The sequence below is a fragment of the Aplidium turbinatum genome, chromosome 14, assembly GCF_918807975.1.
Source record: "Aplidium turbinatum chromosome 14, kaAplTurb1.1, whole genome shotgun sequence".
Lineage (NCBI taxonomy): Eukaryota > Metazoa > Chordata > Ascidiacea > Aplousobranchia > Polyclinidae > Aplidium > Aplidium turbinatum.
Window position 1 is genome coordinate 6,788,928 of NC_137485.1, and position 16,502 is coordinate 6,805,429.

The following is a 16,502-nucleotide window of genomic DNA, read 5'->3' on the forward strand; positions in this document are numbered from 1 at the left end:
CGTATTAATTATTATCTGTTCAAAAGTATTGTAGCTGTTGATAATGTCAAAACGAAAGTGGAAGGCAATGTAAGATAGCAGCAGGAAAGATCTACCTGAATGGGAAAAGGTGTTTTCTTGGCTTAAAAAAGATGAACGCACAGGTGATGCATTTTGCAAGTTATGCCAAGCAACCATTGTCCCAAAGAAAAGTAATTTTAATAACCATGAAATGACAACGAAGCATAAAAGTAAACTTCCAGTACAAGGTCAAAATTCTTAATTATTTGATACGCTTGCAGCTAAAATGTAGTAAATGTAAGAAAAATGTAGTACAAGCTGACATGAACGGATGCAACCTAGTTTGTACCTTGAACCATTCGTACAGTCAGTTCGTACCCTAAAAAGATCAAGAAAAAAAATTAAAAAAAGCCAAAAAAATTAAAAATTGCTGATCGCAGTTTAATAGCACAAAGCCGAAGTCGCTGATTGGAGTTTCCCTAAACAATTTGAAACAAACTCGAGGGTTAGGGTTAGCAGAAACTGCAGTTAGCGGAAACTGCGGAAAAATGTTTGCGGAAACTGCGATCAGCAAGAGTTAGGTTAGAGATTACTCTATGGTTAGAGTAAGGGTAAGCGGAAACTGCGGTTAGCGGAAAAATGTTTAATGAATTATAATACAAACTGTTAGAACGCAGCGTGAGTATATATTACCTATCAAACTTGGTTTTTACAAGTGACTTGTTTGGCTAGTTTTTGGCCTTTTTTAGTTTAATGTTTGGCTTTTTTTTACAGTTTTATTGGCCTTTTTTGGCTTTTTTTTTATGAAGGTTTGGCTTTTTTTTCAATTTAAAATCTGGCAACTCTGCTCATAAGCAGTGGTGCCACGGCTTGTGTTTTAGCACAAGATCTTGTGCTTTTTCTTTTGATCTTGTGCTCTTGTGTTTTCCGATCGATTTTTGGCTAAATCTTGTGTTTTTTGATCAAAGTCAAATTAACCGTTGCTACCATGGTTTGAGTTTGGTAGAGAATTGAGGACTGGCACTAAAAGGTTTTGGTGACTATGATACTAGGTTTCTGGTACCATACTTAGGCCTACTGCTTAGGCATATTGACCAATTTTACACATTGAGTTATCAAGCCTGCCATTCTGCCAAGATTAGCTAAAAACTTTGATCTGAAGAGAGTACGTTATGTGCTCGTCGCCAGACTCAGAGGTTGTGTTGCTAGATAACAAGAGCAGCGAAAAGAGTACCGGTATATCAGCATCAAATAATGACAATCATTCACCAAGTCCCAAAACAAAAAGTGGTACGGTAGGCTATAAACAGCCTTTTAATCGTCAATGGTTGAATGATCCTGATTTTGAAAGTTCAATACAAGAAAACAAAATTGATAGATATGTAGCCTTTTGTAAGATTTGTGGTATTAAATTAAATCGAAAGAGAACAGTGATTTAGTAAGCATGTATCTTCTCTAAACTGTTGATTTCAGAGTCATGTTTTTCTTCAAATTGGCACAAAATAGGTCGCAAAAGTTCAATTTTGCAGTCTTGTGCTTTTGTATCCAAATCTTGTGCTTTTTTTTCTTAAATCTTGTGCATTTTCTGAAATTGCTGTGGTAGCATTGCTCATAAGTCATCTATTGTAACAGTGTGACACTACAGATTACTGGTGACACTGACAATAAAAAATCACACTTGCGATCATGCATAATTGACGATCTTTCGATATAAATCTAGCATTAAGCCTTCTTTTATGTGTACCATGGTAACCATGCCTATTTCAGGCCTAGGTGTTCATGCATACGGTACCTACCATAGTTCTTTTCATTAGGAGTCTTGATAGCTCAGTTGGTTAGCGCATGACTTATAGAACAAAGAAACTTCCAGATCAAGTGGCGCTGTTTCGACTCTCGAGGTGTGCGCTTGAGCAATGCATGTTGAGGACTTCTCTCCATTCAGTAAACATCTAATGGATATCTGAATAATTTTCCGGCATCAACATTTCATCAATTAGAAACTTAACTTTACATGCAAGTTCGATCAGCAAACGTGGTCACATCCTCGTTTGACAAACAAAAAACTTACCCAGAGTATTTTTAGTCGAAACTGTATACAGTACCGGATATAACAATTTATTTTTTCTGGCCATCTGCTGTTTTAATCATGTCACATCTTATGGTTATTGGTTATGGCACATATCTGTGTTGGTGTATTTTGCCTGATGAGTTGTCAGGCAATACGGCTATAAAATCAGGGTCTGCTACTATTCGGTGAGTCCGATTCGGTGAATTCCTAACCCTTAACCCTAAAATGGCAATGATAATTAGGCTGCGGTACCCGATAATTTAAAAAAAAAATTCAAAAAATCACTGAATAGGGTAGGGAATAGGACTCACCGAATTGGACTCACCGAATCGGACTCACCAAAACGGGCCATTCCGATAAAATCATGTACGGTAATATTTGTGGGTCATTCCACCTTTGAAACCATTAATATCAAGTGCCAGCCTATCTGGGGTTTTTTTTTCGGTCATTTATCGGTCATTGACCGATTTTTTAACAAAATGTCCGAAAAAAATATAGTCAATTCGGTCAAAATGTCCGAAAAATATATAGTCAAATCGGGTGTTGCAAGGTTGAGTTTCGCTGATGAATGTTGAAGAAAGTTTTCTCAGATAAAACACGACAACGTTTCTCAGCGAAACTTAATGTTGTAGCTCATAGGCGCCTAACTATTTTTTTGGCCGCGGGGGTGAAAGCGTGTTTCATCAGCAGCAACGTAAATTCAGCAAAATGTCACGCAGATGGATGACATAATTATGTCGTCACACTAGGATTGTTTTTATTGCTTCACTCGGAGTTATCGCTACGTTCGACCTACCGTTAATTATTATAAACAAAACTCGACCACTTCGGTTAAGCAAACACATGCCATGCGTTTGCGTAGGTTAGCGGTTGATGGACTGCGACTCTTTAAGCTAAGCACAACATGAAGTTTAGCAACGAATTAGATTTATTACCATGAAACAAGAGACGAAAAGGTTTACTAAAAAGTAAAAGGTATACTGTAAATGGAATGACAATGTCTTGAAAATGGAATGCAAGTACTAACTTGATTATACGCTTGAAAATGTACCTGTTGAAAGTAAAATCATTCACGTTTAGGCCTACATCAATTCAACAACACGTCACCTTGAATAAATTTAAAAGTTGCTGACATCCGTAAACAGCCCTTGAAAAATAGTTACGGAGAGACGTTTGATTAAGTTTTCGACTTGACATAGCTCCCTTTTGACTACAATATCTCAACTTATGACTGACCTGCTTTCAACTTTATGACTGACCTGTATTCGCTTTGCAGATGAAACAAAAGGTGCGCATATTCCCCAGCTTTGATCGGGTTTCTATGGCAACGGTCGTGTGTGCGCCATGCAGTTTGCGCGAGTCCGTTACTGCGTTGATTATGTCGTGTGTGCGCAATGCGGTTTGAACTAGCCCTTGTTGCGTTGGTTGGTGGTTACGTCGTGCCAAGACTTCAAGTTCATTTTCACAGCGAGCGATTCACTGCCGCGACAATTCACTGCAGAGGTTTCGACTTTCGAAAGCAACATCGAGTCTGTTTGCAAGCGCATAAAGCTAAACGCACGCTCCGTTTACGTAGCAAATTATGTTGTTTTTGGGTGCATTCAACATCTGATGACATTGAATCCACACAAAATGGTAGATTTTTGCTATGTCGCAGGCAGCAAAATCAGTCATTTTTACATTGATTCAACGTCTGCAGACGTTAAATCAATGTAAAAATGACAGATTTTGTCTGGTGTGGAATTGTAGCATCCTACTCGTTCTAGTGATTACTTATCGCGAAGCTGTTGCGGTTTGCTTTCAAAAAATGTTGTCCTGCTGCCGATCGCTAGTTCATCTATTGTTTTATGTATCAATACAGCATAAAAAGTTGGCGCCTATGTTGTAGCTAGTCAGGAAGTGCAAATTTTGGTTTGTATCAGCTACTTGAAAGGAAATATTTTCATCAGAAAAAATGACCGAAATAAATAAAAAATGACCGAATTTTTTCAAGTCATTTCGGACAAATGACCGAAAAGTGTCAGCGAAAAAAAAAACCCAGCAGCCTATAATGCAAGGTAAACTAGATTAGATTAATATAATATATATATAACAGTGGAACTACATAGCCTAGTTGCATAATAAGAGATGTATGTTTTGAATAGTCACCTTCTTTTCCATGTTTTTAGTCATTCAATTTATGGTGTTGATTTATTTTTAAAGTTTTGTAAACAATTGACAAATTTTTTCAAAAGATTGTGTGCCCCTGGATTACCAAGTGGCGGTTGGCACACTAGTAGCCAGTTACAAGAATACATACATAGCCTATAAATTTAAGAATGCAAGACGTAACAAAGCATTCTGTACATACTTTGGTTTTTCGGAGCCTTAAACGAACTCATGACATGTTCATATCTGATCAAGCCGCCTCTTTGCCCATTGATGAAGACGTGTAAGTTGATATAATTATGATGTATACAATGTTGTTTATGTTAATTTAGTGCCAACTCAAAGGCTTGTGATTTTATTTTTTTATTTCTCTTTTGAATGACCAAACAATTATGCAAATGAAACAAGAGACCTTTCCTTTTTGCTTACCTGTAAACATTTTTCACTTAACTCATTTTTCACGATCCACAGACAATTATATAATAAAATGAATGAAGTGTACAAGTGAGGAGCAAATCTTGATACAATCATTTGCTTAATTGTTTTTGCTTGACATTAGATAGGATTTGGTTTGAGATTGTGGATTTTGATGCAATAAAACAATCGATACATTTAAGCGGGATGCAATTATATACCGTACCAACTTTGTCTATAATAATTGCTTTGTATAAATTGTTACAAAAAATATATACATACGGCATATTATAGGCCTACTTCAATTTTCTTCGAAATTAGCATATTTTTACTTCGGCAAAAACGTTGCCGAGGCCAAACGGCAAAAGTTGAAATTGCCTCAGCAATTGCTGTGAACGTTTATTACAAAAAAAATTGTACCAAAATATGTAAAACGAGAAACAAAAAATATACTAGAGTAGTCTATCACGACCGCACTGTTTCATTTGTTGTGATGTAGTAATACCAAAAGTAGCGATAAAGCGAGCAACCCGATTACGCACGCTGTTTACAGTAATTGATAAAGATTCAATCAATCAATTCACGTCAAACAACTCACGGGGGGGAAAGAAAGTTAATTTTGGGTTGATTCAACGTTCGAGTCAGCACAAATCGATTTAATTTTCCAGGCGGGTTATATTGCATAACAACAATGCCCAATAAGAAATTTACGTTTGTTTTACATTAATTCGACATCTAGCGACGTTGAATTATCATAAAATAACGTTAATTGCGCAACCAGGTACCGGTAACAAATTAATGGTGGCCGTGCTTAACTATATTTATCGATGCATATACCGCAATATTAATCCTTTTCGTGCACGTCTTTTAAGCCATTAAGGTTTTGTCACCTTTTCCTTTTGTTACTGTATTTCTTTTTCAGAATATCATTTCTTTTGCATTCTGACAAAGAAAAATAAATTGAATTGTATTGAATAACAGCTCCCTGCGAGAAGATTGCCTCGATTTACGTATATATACAGTACACTAACATAATTTTGGCACAACTGCGAGCAACACAAAGTCAGTTTGATAAAAAACTAGTTGTCAGAATCGAAATCATCAGCTGCTGTATCGGAGAATGAGGTTGTCGCGTCATCAGACACATCAAGAGGCTCATCCCTTGGCTGTAAATTTACACTGTATTTGCCGTTCGCAATGGAGCGACTACGTTTTGCGGCTTTCGTGCTCTGATACCCATCCACACACCTCTTTCGCAGAGCTCCATCAGGGTGTTGACTAAGGAAAAAATCTATGGCTGTGGCATAATGACTGGGAGGAATGTCTAACCCTAACCTTACAACCGCTCGTGTGGCCTCGGCATTTTTTTTTGCCGACGCTAATGCGCCATTCATGCATCTGCCTCGGCGATTGCCGAGGCTAATTTCGAAGACTGATTTCTTTGTGCAATTTGTAGGTTTGTGTGTTTATACTTTATTTTGCATTCCAATTAATGCACCAATTTCTGATTAGCATGTGTGATGAAATCAACTCTATGCATTAAACAAGTCCTTTTTAAAAACCATAGAGGGTGTTTGCTGTTTGTAGAACCCCATAATAATGATTGAATGTTGTAGTTTTCACCATTCCTGTGGGTTCCAATACATTTTTAATTATAATATTTGGCTGAGGTGAGCATCTGCTACTTTAAAAGTAGCAGGCATCTGCTACCGTTACTCAGGCTAAAGCAGCACGCTGCCAGTAGGCTACCTTTCTCGCTCCTTTTTTGTTAATTTAGACCAGTGGTTCTTAACCTGTGGTACATGGGAACGTTTCGAGTGGTACACAAGTAGCTTACTGCTAATACTCGACATTTCTAAAGTCAGATCAGGAATTGCAACAAAATGCTATTGAGTTGACTAAAAATAAATCAGCAACGATTTCCCTTCCTTCCTAGTGTACAGTAGGGGAGACCGGGCAATAAGAACCTGGGGCATTGAGAACCTACCAATTTTCTGGAAAGTGGTAGGAAGCTCTAAAACCTCAAAAGCATGTTTTGGTCACATGGCTACCATGCTTTGTGTTGGACCATTGTGTTGTGTTAGCAGTTTTTTGTTTTTAGACAAAGTAGAAAAAACATGATTTTGAAGGCCATAAGTAAATTCAGTTTTCTTATTTGGTAAGCCTAGCTCAACTTGTAAAGTGAAGCTAGTTGTCTTATTTTTTGGTCAAGGAAACATTATAATTAGGAAATATAGCTGCAAAGTTTATAATGTTTACTCAATTTTTTTTAAGAGTCTGGTGTCACTCTTGTCAGTATCAACATGGCTTAATGTTTCTCGTAATAGTCGAATGATTTCTGCTTTAATTTTTTCACACATTGTTTCCATGAAAAATTTCCAAAAACGAGTCATTTTTTTCACTTTACATTAAAACAAAGTGGAATGTGACTGAAAGAAATGTAACGCCTCCAATGTAACACTACGGCCACATTAAAAAAACTAGTGGTGCTACAAAAGTAGCGCACTACTGCCCACCTCTGATATTTAGTTTGTTTATCAGCTTGAAAGTTGGAAGAAAAGTGAAAGCAGTTGCACAATATGGCCCGGTATTGCACATGGCGGATAAAAAAGGAAAGAAATCCAGCAAACCAGTCATTAACAATGGAACTTCACATTCCGGTGAGCAGAAATATTAAATAAATTATCAGTCTCATCATCACATTTATTCACTCTTACATCGAATCTTCACTCAAGTTTATTTATCTGTAATTGTGTTTGATCGTAAAAATAAAAATTAATGTTTGATTGGAAGCATTTGAATGAACAATAGAGGGTGTGACTTCCTCCAGAAGAAATTCTTCGTTTAGTTTTTTTTTCCATTTGTAGTAATAGATAAAAAAGAGATCAAATCTATTGAGCAGCTTGAAACAAAAAGTTCATCTCTGCAGTCAATTTCATCGCATTTGCCTCCACCCAACAATCCAACATTAACCATTGCAAACTTAAACTTGTAGATGTAAGACTTAATACTTGACATACCGGTACACATATCTTTCGATTTTTAGTTTTAAAAAAAAGTATATTATACCGTTTATAAAACTTTGTTTCTGTGGCAAAGAAGTATCAAAATTTTTACATCATAACTTTTTCTTTTATGTTTAATTTACCTTTTCTTTTGTTGAGGGTGGCTGCTTGACTAGAAGACCTTCCAGGTCACTTCGCAGCCACCTGTTGCAGTATTCACACATTCTATGTGATCGTTTGTATTATTTCACTTTGTTTAATGAATGTGTGTATTTATACTCGCAACAAAATAAACGCCAATCAATCACATGGGAACCTAACAAGCTCAACATCTATTTCTAACAGCTGAATCCTCCCCGATGGCAATCATGCCCTCTGATCATGTCAATGATGGCCAAACGACAAACCATGCTAAAACTGCAACTCATAGGTAAATTTTAAACCGTTGTTGATTAAAAAGCCAACTGATTTAATTTTGAATTGTAAAGCAAGATATTCAGGAAGAATTGTGCAATGTGCAGGTTAAGAAGAACATGCAGATTTTACTTGGAATTTTTTTTTGAAGAAATAACAAGATTAGGCTATAGATTAGTTTCTTGTGTTCCTCCAATGACTGTACAAAATCTATAATTACAATGCCTGGTGAACAGTCCCATTCTGTATAAAGATTAGGCTATGTAACGCATTTAACTATCCAATCCATGATCCTCACTTTAGAAGCCATTTAAAATGATTCACTGTTATTTTACATCTTGTCAGCGCGAATATGCATCGTGGAAGTGCACAAAGTGACACACAGAAGATGCACGAAATCAACAAAGCCCTTATTGCTGCCAACAGTCGACCAATTGTGCCAAGAAAGGCACAAATTATGCCGAAGCCAAGATGGCATGCACCATGGAAGCTGTACCGGGTATGTAATGCAACTACACTGAATTAAAGTTCAGAGAGTCTTGATATGTACTTTCATCAGTTGTCTTGCAAAATTACATACATGTCTGTTTGTCTGTTCGCTCTTGTTTAGCGGTCAATGGTCTGAAGAATGTTTGAGCTGGGAGATGTGGCCTCATTGGCTGTCAGTGTTTTGTTGCTGTTCGTTGTGTCATAGCTGCTACTGGAATAAAAAATTATAATGTCACTTTAATGTATGCCACTGTATGATTGTACTACGTGTTGTCCCGGCTGATAGTTGGAATTGTGAAATGGCTTGATCATAGGTACAAGAACTAGACAGAACATGACATTTTGTGAGATTTTTTTATGATAGTCTTGCAAAAGACCGATAAGCATTACTTTTGTTAAGCTATTTTGTCAAATAACTTTTAAGTCGAACTATTCACTGCTTGACTTGAAAATAAAATTTGGGCATGTTGTTTACAGGTCGTCAGTGGTCATCTTGGATGGGTCAGATGCGTTGCTTTCGAGCCGGGTAACGAATGGTTCGCGACTGGTTCAAATGACAGAACTATCAAAGTACGTCTATTAAATATGTAGAAGGACACACTTCCAATCAATCAGTAATTTTTCCTATTATAATGAATCAACAGCTTATGCGACTATGCGTTTTTTACAATTTTACTTATGTCGGCGTTTTGTAGCGAACGCTACAGAACGAACATTGCAAACTTGTGTATACTGTGATTTTTCTTGTTTGATATGGCTTATAAGAAACGTATCTAATTTATTATTTTATTTAAATAAGCAGTTGAAATATTACACATGCAATTCAAATATTTTTTCCATACTGGTCAATCATATCATCCATAAAAGTTTAAAGAAGGATTATGTTTGGTCAATAAAACCAGTCACGTAACGTATATTAGCTTTTTCAGTTTTTTTTTTTTTTTTTTTTCGCCACCTTAAAGGCATCTTTGGCATTATTGAAAAGAAGGTATTTTTCTTACAGATCTGGGATCTTGCCAGTTGCAAGCTGAAGCTTTCGCTGACAGGCCACATCAGTTCTGTGAGAGGTCTAGTGGTCAGCGCAAGGAATCCATACCTCTTCTCGTGTGGTGAAGATAAACTGGTCAAGTGTTGGGATCTCGAACAGAACAAGGTGAAATGTTGGTTGAATGAGGCAACTATCGGGAGGGTGATCTGTCTTCAGCAGCTTCCATAAAATGGAAACCGTGACTGTTCCATGGAAATAGCAACCTTGTGTGATTTGGTTGGCTATCTGTTCCATCTTATATTGTAGTCACTAGTCAGGCCATATGGATTTTGTCCCAGCGAGTCATACGTGCGTCAAGTTCCTAATGATATTTGTAGGTGTTTTAATGTCACCCAGTTCCGTCTTACGAACGTGGCTCGTCATTACTGCAATAAACTGTCGGGACAGTTGAAATAATTGAAATCTCTGTTTTTAATCAACAATCGTTAAAGTCAGTTCCGTTGTACCATTTACATGCGTGTTATTTGTTGTTGTTTTTTTCTACATTGGCACATGATTTTCGACCAACTGTCAAGCAATAACTTTCGTAACATATATTCACACCCTTACTGTTAGTAACCCTTATGTTTTGACTTCATGCACTGATTTCATCATTTTAATGAATGTATTCACTGTGTGGCGTGACATTGGTGACTGTGCAATCTTTACATGCAGGTTGTCCGGCACTACCATGGCCACTTGAGTGCATGCCATGCCATTGACCTCCATCCTACCATTGACGTTCTAGTCACGTGCGGGAGAGACTCGTCAGCTCGGGTGAGCATATTTGGTGAATTTTTTAATTAGAACATTTTGTATTATCTACAGACAGGTTACCATACTTCTATTTTATACAACGTACAACTTTCAATTCCTTTTATCTATCTTTTTGGCATAGTGTCGACAACTTAGTGGCTGCTGAGCACCTGCCTGGTCATTTAGACCGCGTCACTGCCTCTGGGGTTAGAAAAATCAGAACCCCACTACCCTTTAACTGGCAAGAAGAATTCACACGAAGAAAACAGTATTTTCATCCTTTCAATTGTTGCGCTTGAAGAGGGTAACCCAATGAACAATTCTTTGCAATAAGGTTTAAATTAAACTGATGTTCGCCTTTTCTACAGTACTTCCATGTACCGTACTTTCATGTCACAATGCGGATCAGTTATCAATTCTTTTATTTTTCTTTCCCACCCAGGTGTGGGATATGCGAACAAAAGCCAACATTATGACGCTGTCCGGCCACACCAATACCGTTGCTGACGTGAAGTGCCAAGCTGCTCTTCCTGAGGTACTTATTAGCCTAGCCTACAGAATTACAGATGTTACATCTGTGCCTCATTGCTATCCACGCGTTGCTTGTTAGGATACAGTGGTGCCTTGGATTAGTATCCCCAATTGAAGATGGTGTGCTTTATCAACAACTTGAACATCTAATTACTGCTCATTGAAATAGCAGTGTACTTAGTGCGCATAAACAATATACATCAGATAATAATTAACAAAGACAATTAAGTATAAACGAATAAAACAATTTTGTAAATTGAACTTTGCTAAAAAAAAATTATGCAAGTTTATAAAAATAGTATCGGTCTGGTGGTTGGTTCAGGTTAAAACTTACAATTTCTGGGATGAGACTATTCCTCTAATGATATGCCGTTAGAAAGCGACTGTTCTGGTTGCTGATCGAGGTTTCGTAAAACTTTCAACAATTTACCTTGGCGCGCCTATGGCATGCTGAATTGAGTGAATATGAGTTTGTTACTTAATACTTATTCTCACTGCTTTGTCCTCAAAGGTGATAACCGCATCGCACGACTGCACCGTTCGCTTGTGGGATCTGGCTGCAGGGAAGTCAAGGTCGGTTCTCACGAACCACAAGAAGAGCATTAGGTCCATCGCGCTTCACCCAACACAGTGAGTGGTGGTCTCTAACAACCTACAACTTTTGCTCATTAGTTTGGTCCATGGCGACCTTTATACACAGGCCATGACAACGTGCTGCTTAAAATTTGACTGAAGGCCGATCTGTTAGTTGCCAAACTCGCTAGTATAAATTGTTACATATAGTTTTGTCTATGTTTTGTGTGATTTGATTTACTGTTGTGCTATTGTTACCATTCAAATAACGAACTAGATTTTGGCAGTTGTGCTGGAAATCCAAAAAGGGTGTGGCAACACCGGTTATCGTGAAAAAATTGTGATTTTTTTAACGTAAAATCTGGAGTTTTCAGTGATTTTAAATTCAGTATTCACACTTTAGCAATTTAGATTCTCAAAACTATCTATTTAAATAGATATAAAGTAAATTAAGCTTAGGTTTCAAAATCAAAATTACATCGGCCTTCCGTCAGGCCTCTAGTTCGCACGTGGTCAAGGTCTGTGTATGTAGATCGCTATGGTTTGATCCTTTACTGACACCTTCACTTCATGTGGCAACAGTTGATGACTTTATCTCTTTGCAGATAATTCGCTTTTAGTTTTAGTACGTAGCCCAATCATTTCGTGATAACGCCTTGGGTTCAATGCTGTCACGACATGTTTTGCTTTTTCCCTACGTAACAATTAACTGATTTGTTTTGGCCCATCTCTTCAACCGCAGTATGGCCCACAAGTTTTTAAAATTTAAAGGTCACTGCCAGTAGTCATTGTCTCATTGCTAATTATCCGTAAAACCTGCTCTATTTGAAATTCACGTAGCTAATACTATCAACATTAGAGAAAGAGTGCTCAATACCAAGCAAAATAGTCAGCAGAGCGATTTAAGTTGTTTTGCTCTTCTAAAAATCTTGATAGCCAATGCGCCCTTGGTGGGATTGTCAGAAGATTTGTATTCAAATAGAATGGAAACTCAAAAGAAGTCCTTATTCAAATATAATTGATTCATATCAGAAAATAGATTCTGTTAGAATTAATATTTTCTGGAGATTTCACAAAAGGTGAACCAGTTCAGATTTATATTTTCTTCGCATGAAGTTGTTTTGAATTTTTAACTTATTTGCTTATCAATCCGCTTCAGGTACACATTCGCCAGTGGGGCGCCAGACAACATCAAGCAGTGGAAGTTCCCGGATGGAGACTTCATTCAAAACCTCTCCGGCCATAACGCAATTGTCAATTGTTTGGCTCTCAGCTCTGATGGCGTCTTGGTATCCGGAGGTAATTGTTACGACTTGGAGCGCTTGCTCTATTTTCGAGTTGATGCAGCGAGTGTGGATTCGGTTCTGCTTGAACGCGACGTTGTAGAAATGGACTTAAGGTGGAAATCGACGCGGTTGTGCTAAAACAAACTGCCCACATTGTAAGGCGCTGAATGCAACGCATGACTGCAAAGAATCTGACTCCACAGAAAACCCACGTTATCATGATATAAACAAATTTATTTTTATCTTGATCATCTCAGCCCATGGACTCCTGAAGTAAAGGACTGGAACCTCCCATGCTCGGGGTTTGTAACATGAGTCTGAATGATTAACTTGAGTCCTGGCTAAAATGACTTCTAGAGAAGTTAAAAACACAATCTTGGATTCCATATTAGGGTTTTTGAGGATGGCTAGTTCAATAGTGCTACTTTCAACACCATCTGAGGTCATTTTCAAGGTCAAAATATCATATTTTAATGTCAAATTACAGAATTTTGGTCATTTTTGCCCATTTTTGAGTCTAAATCGTAAAGTAAAACTGTTTGAAAGAAGTCTGTGACGAAACATGATATTGTGCACCTACTGCATCTATTGTGTAAGATTTTTTCTCTACACTGCGTAAGTTCTTTGAAGTTCTTTTTATTTATTTTGCGAAATATTTTGGTGATTTTATATGCCCTTGTAAAACATTGCGGTTCCAAGCTTTTATGACGTAACAATTTACTGAAATCATAGCTGTAATTTGCATGACAAGACTGAAATGCGTTGCCGGTTTCATTTTGCTGAGTTGTTCTCCTTTGTAGATGCACCTTTAGCTAGTAATAATGCTGCTTGTACTACTGGTACTTTAGCTAACATTCTATTGAAAGCTTATGTCCTCAATGTAAGTGACAAAGAAAAGTCTTTGGGATGCCTCAGGAGGCAAGAAAAGCTTTCCAACTAGTGATAGACATTGTCTATTATGGTGTCATCTTGTTATGTATTGTCAATTTGTGTACTATATTGTAATCATTGACTCTTTGACATTTAGATAATAGCCATAGGGTTGAGAAATACATATGATGTTTATGTAATAGCATATTTCGTCACAGACTTCTTTCAAACAGTTTGCTTTACGATTTAGACGCAAAATTAGGCAAAAATGACCAAAATTCTGTAATTTGACATTAAAATATAATATTTTGACCTTGAAAAAGACCTCAGATGGTTTTCAAAGTAACACTATTGAACTCGCCATCCTCAAAAACCCTAATATGGAATCTAAGATTGTGTTTCTAGCTTCTCTAGAAGTCATTTTAGCCAGGGCTCAAGTTAATCATTCAGACTCAAGTTACAAACCCGGAGATCGCAACATTCCAGTCCTTTACTTAAGGAGTCTATGTCTCAGCCCCATGATGGCCTTGCTACCAGTTGAAAGGCCCTAATAGGAAAATCAATTTATCCGTATTGCACGACAACCACTACATCCCAAACAGCAAAAAGTCTGTCGACGTTGAATCAACGCAAAAATAACCGATTTCTTTCGTCTAACGTCAAAGACTGTTGTGGGCTTGGCACCTTGTCAAAAGATACTTTTTTTCTTAGCATTATTTTGATATATTAATTTCAACCTATTTTTCCCAGCTGACAATGGCACTGTTCATATGTGGGATTGGAGGACCGGCTACAATTTCCAACGGACGAAAGCTCCCGTCCAACCAGGCTCGTTGGACAGCGAGAGTGGCGTCTTCGCAATGGCCTTTGATAAAAGTGAAAGCCGGTTGATCACCTGTGAGGCTGACAAAACCATTAAAATCTACAAGGAGGACGAGGAAGCTGTGAGTTACTGTTTGGTTTTTGTTTATGTTACTATCGCTTTAAAGCGACTTAACCGGAGCCACCTGTTGGGTAAAGCGATTGACATTCAACTTGCTTCGACATCTGGTCGAGGTGGATATTGAGGTGAAAACCACCGCTCGTTTATGTCGAAGTTGTGATTTGTTTCGTATCCAGGCTTACACCTGGTTGTTGAAACGCAAGGAGGCCAAGCTTTGTGTCCACCTTCAGTCATGCCTTTAAGTGTGATGCCGCATCTACTTGAGGGGTGTCGAACCAATGCCCTTTTGACTTTCGAACAGGGCTCTTAACACACAGCAATGCAGCGGGTACTTTTTTTTATTTGCAGTGTCGGGTATTTCACCGATTGCGCTGTCAGAGCGGACTCGATGTTGTAGAGAACTCAATCAAAGCAGTTAATTAATGTTTTCACTTGTTAATTATTGTCATTTTATTTCAGGACGAAGAATCGCATCCTGTTCAGTGGAAGCCAGAAATTGTGAGAAAGAAACGGTTTTGAAAAGCTGATTGTGAATGAATCTGAAGAGATTTGTTGCGAAACTGGATAAAAAAGCCGAGCCCAGTGCCATTGGAAGCTTGAAACTTTTGTGGACTGCGGTTTCATTGTTGACGTCTGATTTCATGACAAACTTTACAAAGCTGCATATTTTACGTCGCTGCTACGATTTTTTACGTTTTCTCAACCATTTTAATCGCGCATGTGAATGATTCAATGGCGTCGTCACCGGTGTAGTCGCCTTTCATTAATATCGGGTCAACGCTCAAACGATATTATTAAAAAACAAAAAAACTCTTAAAGGAATGTCATCTTTGTGTTCAATTTGTGCAAAGGAAGAAACAGAAATAACCCAACACCTTACATTGATCCACAAGAGAAGCTTAGTGTAATTTCTCAGACGATTGTCTTACTGTAATGCTCTTCAACAATGCTACACTTCGGTATTGATAATACGGGAACAAAAGACGTAAAACCGTGCAATAACTTACTAACTAACAGACTTGCCAACAATTTTATTACAGTGTGATTATCAATAATACAAAAAAAACTCTTAGGCTAGTAATATATAGTTCGGTTTTGAGATGCTAGTTTTGCTCTTTCCAAGCCAAGGTAAAACACCACAAGTCGAAGACACCAATGAAACCTGCTGATGAAAGTGAAAGGTGGATGATCAATTTGCCGATCAAACTCTTCTTTCCATCGGCTAGTCGCATTCCAGGAATCTCCCTTTCCACTTGGCAACACTGCTATATCGAGTTCGGCATTCTTGGACCCTGTCGTTCGAACGTTTACTGGTTGCATCTTTTGGCCTCTGGAAGACCGGATCGGCTTTTTCCGTTTATTTTCGCAACGTTTGCAGCTGCTTGTTTTTGAGTTTGTGAGATCTTTGGCGAAGAGGTTTTCGTAGACCCGAGAAAGACGTTGTTCGTCGATGAAAAGCTTCCGTGCATCAATACGACAACTTGTTGGCCGTTTTATGTGCAATCGTGAGTTGTCATGCAGCGATGTTTTTCTACCGCGCCCGTCTTTCCACATCTTCTCCGGAAATTGAAACAAATTGATATTGTTTGAGATTAGAGTAAAGTCTTTCATAGGGATTGTAATCCAGTTGGGATAACTCTTTTTTGATGGAACTAAGTAACTTGGCGACAGTATCTGTAATAAAATCTTTTGTCTGTTGCTTAGACAAAATGGGTGTCCCTGCTGGCAGTGTTGCTGTTTCTGTTCACGTTTCTGCGACGAAAAAGTGTTTATATTTTTAGGAGATGCAATCGCTTCTTTTTCTGGCAACTCTTCTGATAGGCCTACATCTTCGTTTTTTAGCTCAACCAACACCTGGTTGATTTGACCATCGTCTGTTTGCGTACTGACTGTAGTTGAAATACAGTTAGTCTCATTGAGTTGCCCCACATCTTCCATCAGGGCAATAAACTTTTTTCCAATTGCTTCTGAAGATGGA

At 37.8% G+C, this 16,502-nt stretch overlaps 1 protein-coding gene across 1 annotated transcript; it reads left to right on the plus strand.

Annotated features, from left to right (window-relative positions):
- Positions 1–4,240: 4,240 nt before the first annotated feature.
- Positions 4,241–15,336, plus strand: LOC145783190 (pleiotropic regulator 1-like). The gene is made up of 12 exons (XM_082594990.1): positions 4,241–4,499; positions 7,172–7,290; positions 7,981–8,065; positions 8,395–8,548; positions 9,016–9,108; positions 9,542–9,691; positions 10,241–10,342; positions 10,764–10,856; positions 11,364–11,482; positions 12,585–12,724; positions 14,332–14,525; positions 14,984–15,336. The coding sequence occupies exons 1-12, from the start codon at positions 4,387–4,389 to the stop codon at positions 15,041–15,043; spliced, it is 1,422 nt and encodes a 473-aa protein (XP_082451116.1). The 5' UTR covers positions 4,241–4,386; the 3' UTR covers positions 15,044–15,336.
- The last annotated feature ends 1,166 nt before the right edge of the window (positions 15,337–16,502 follow it).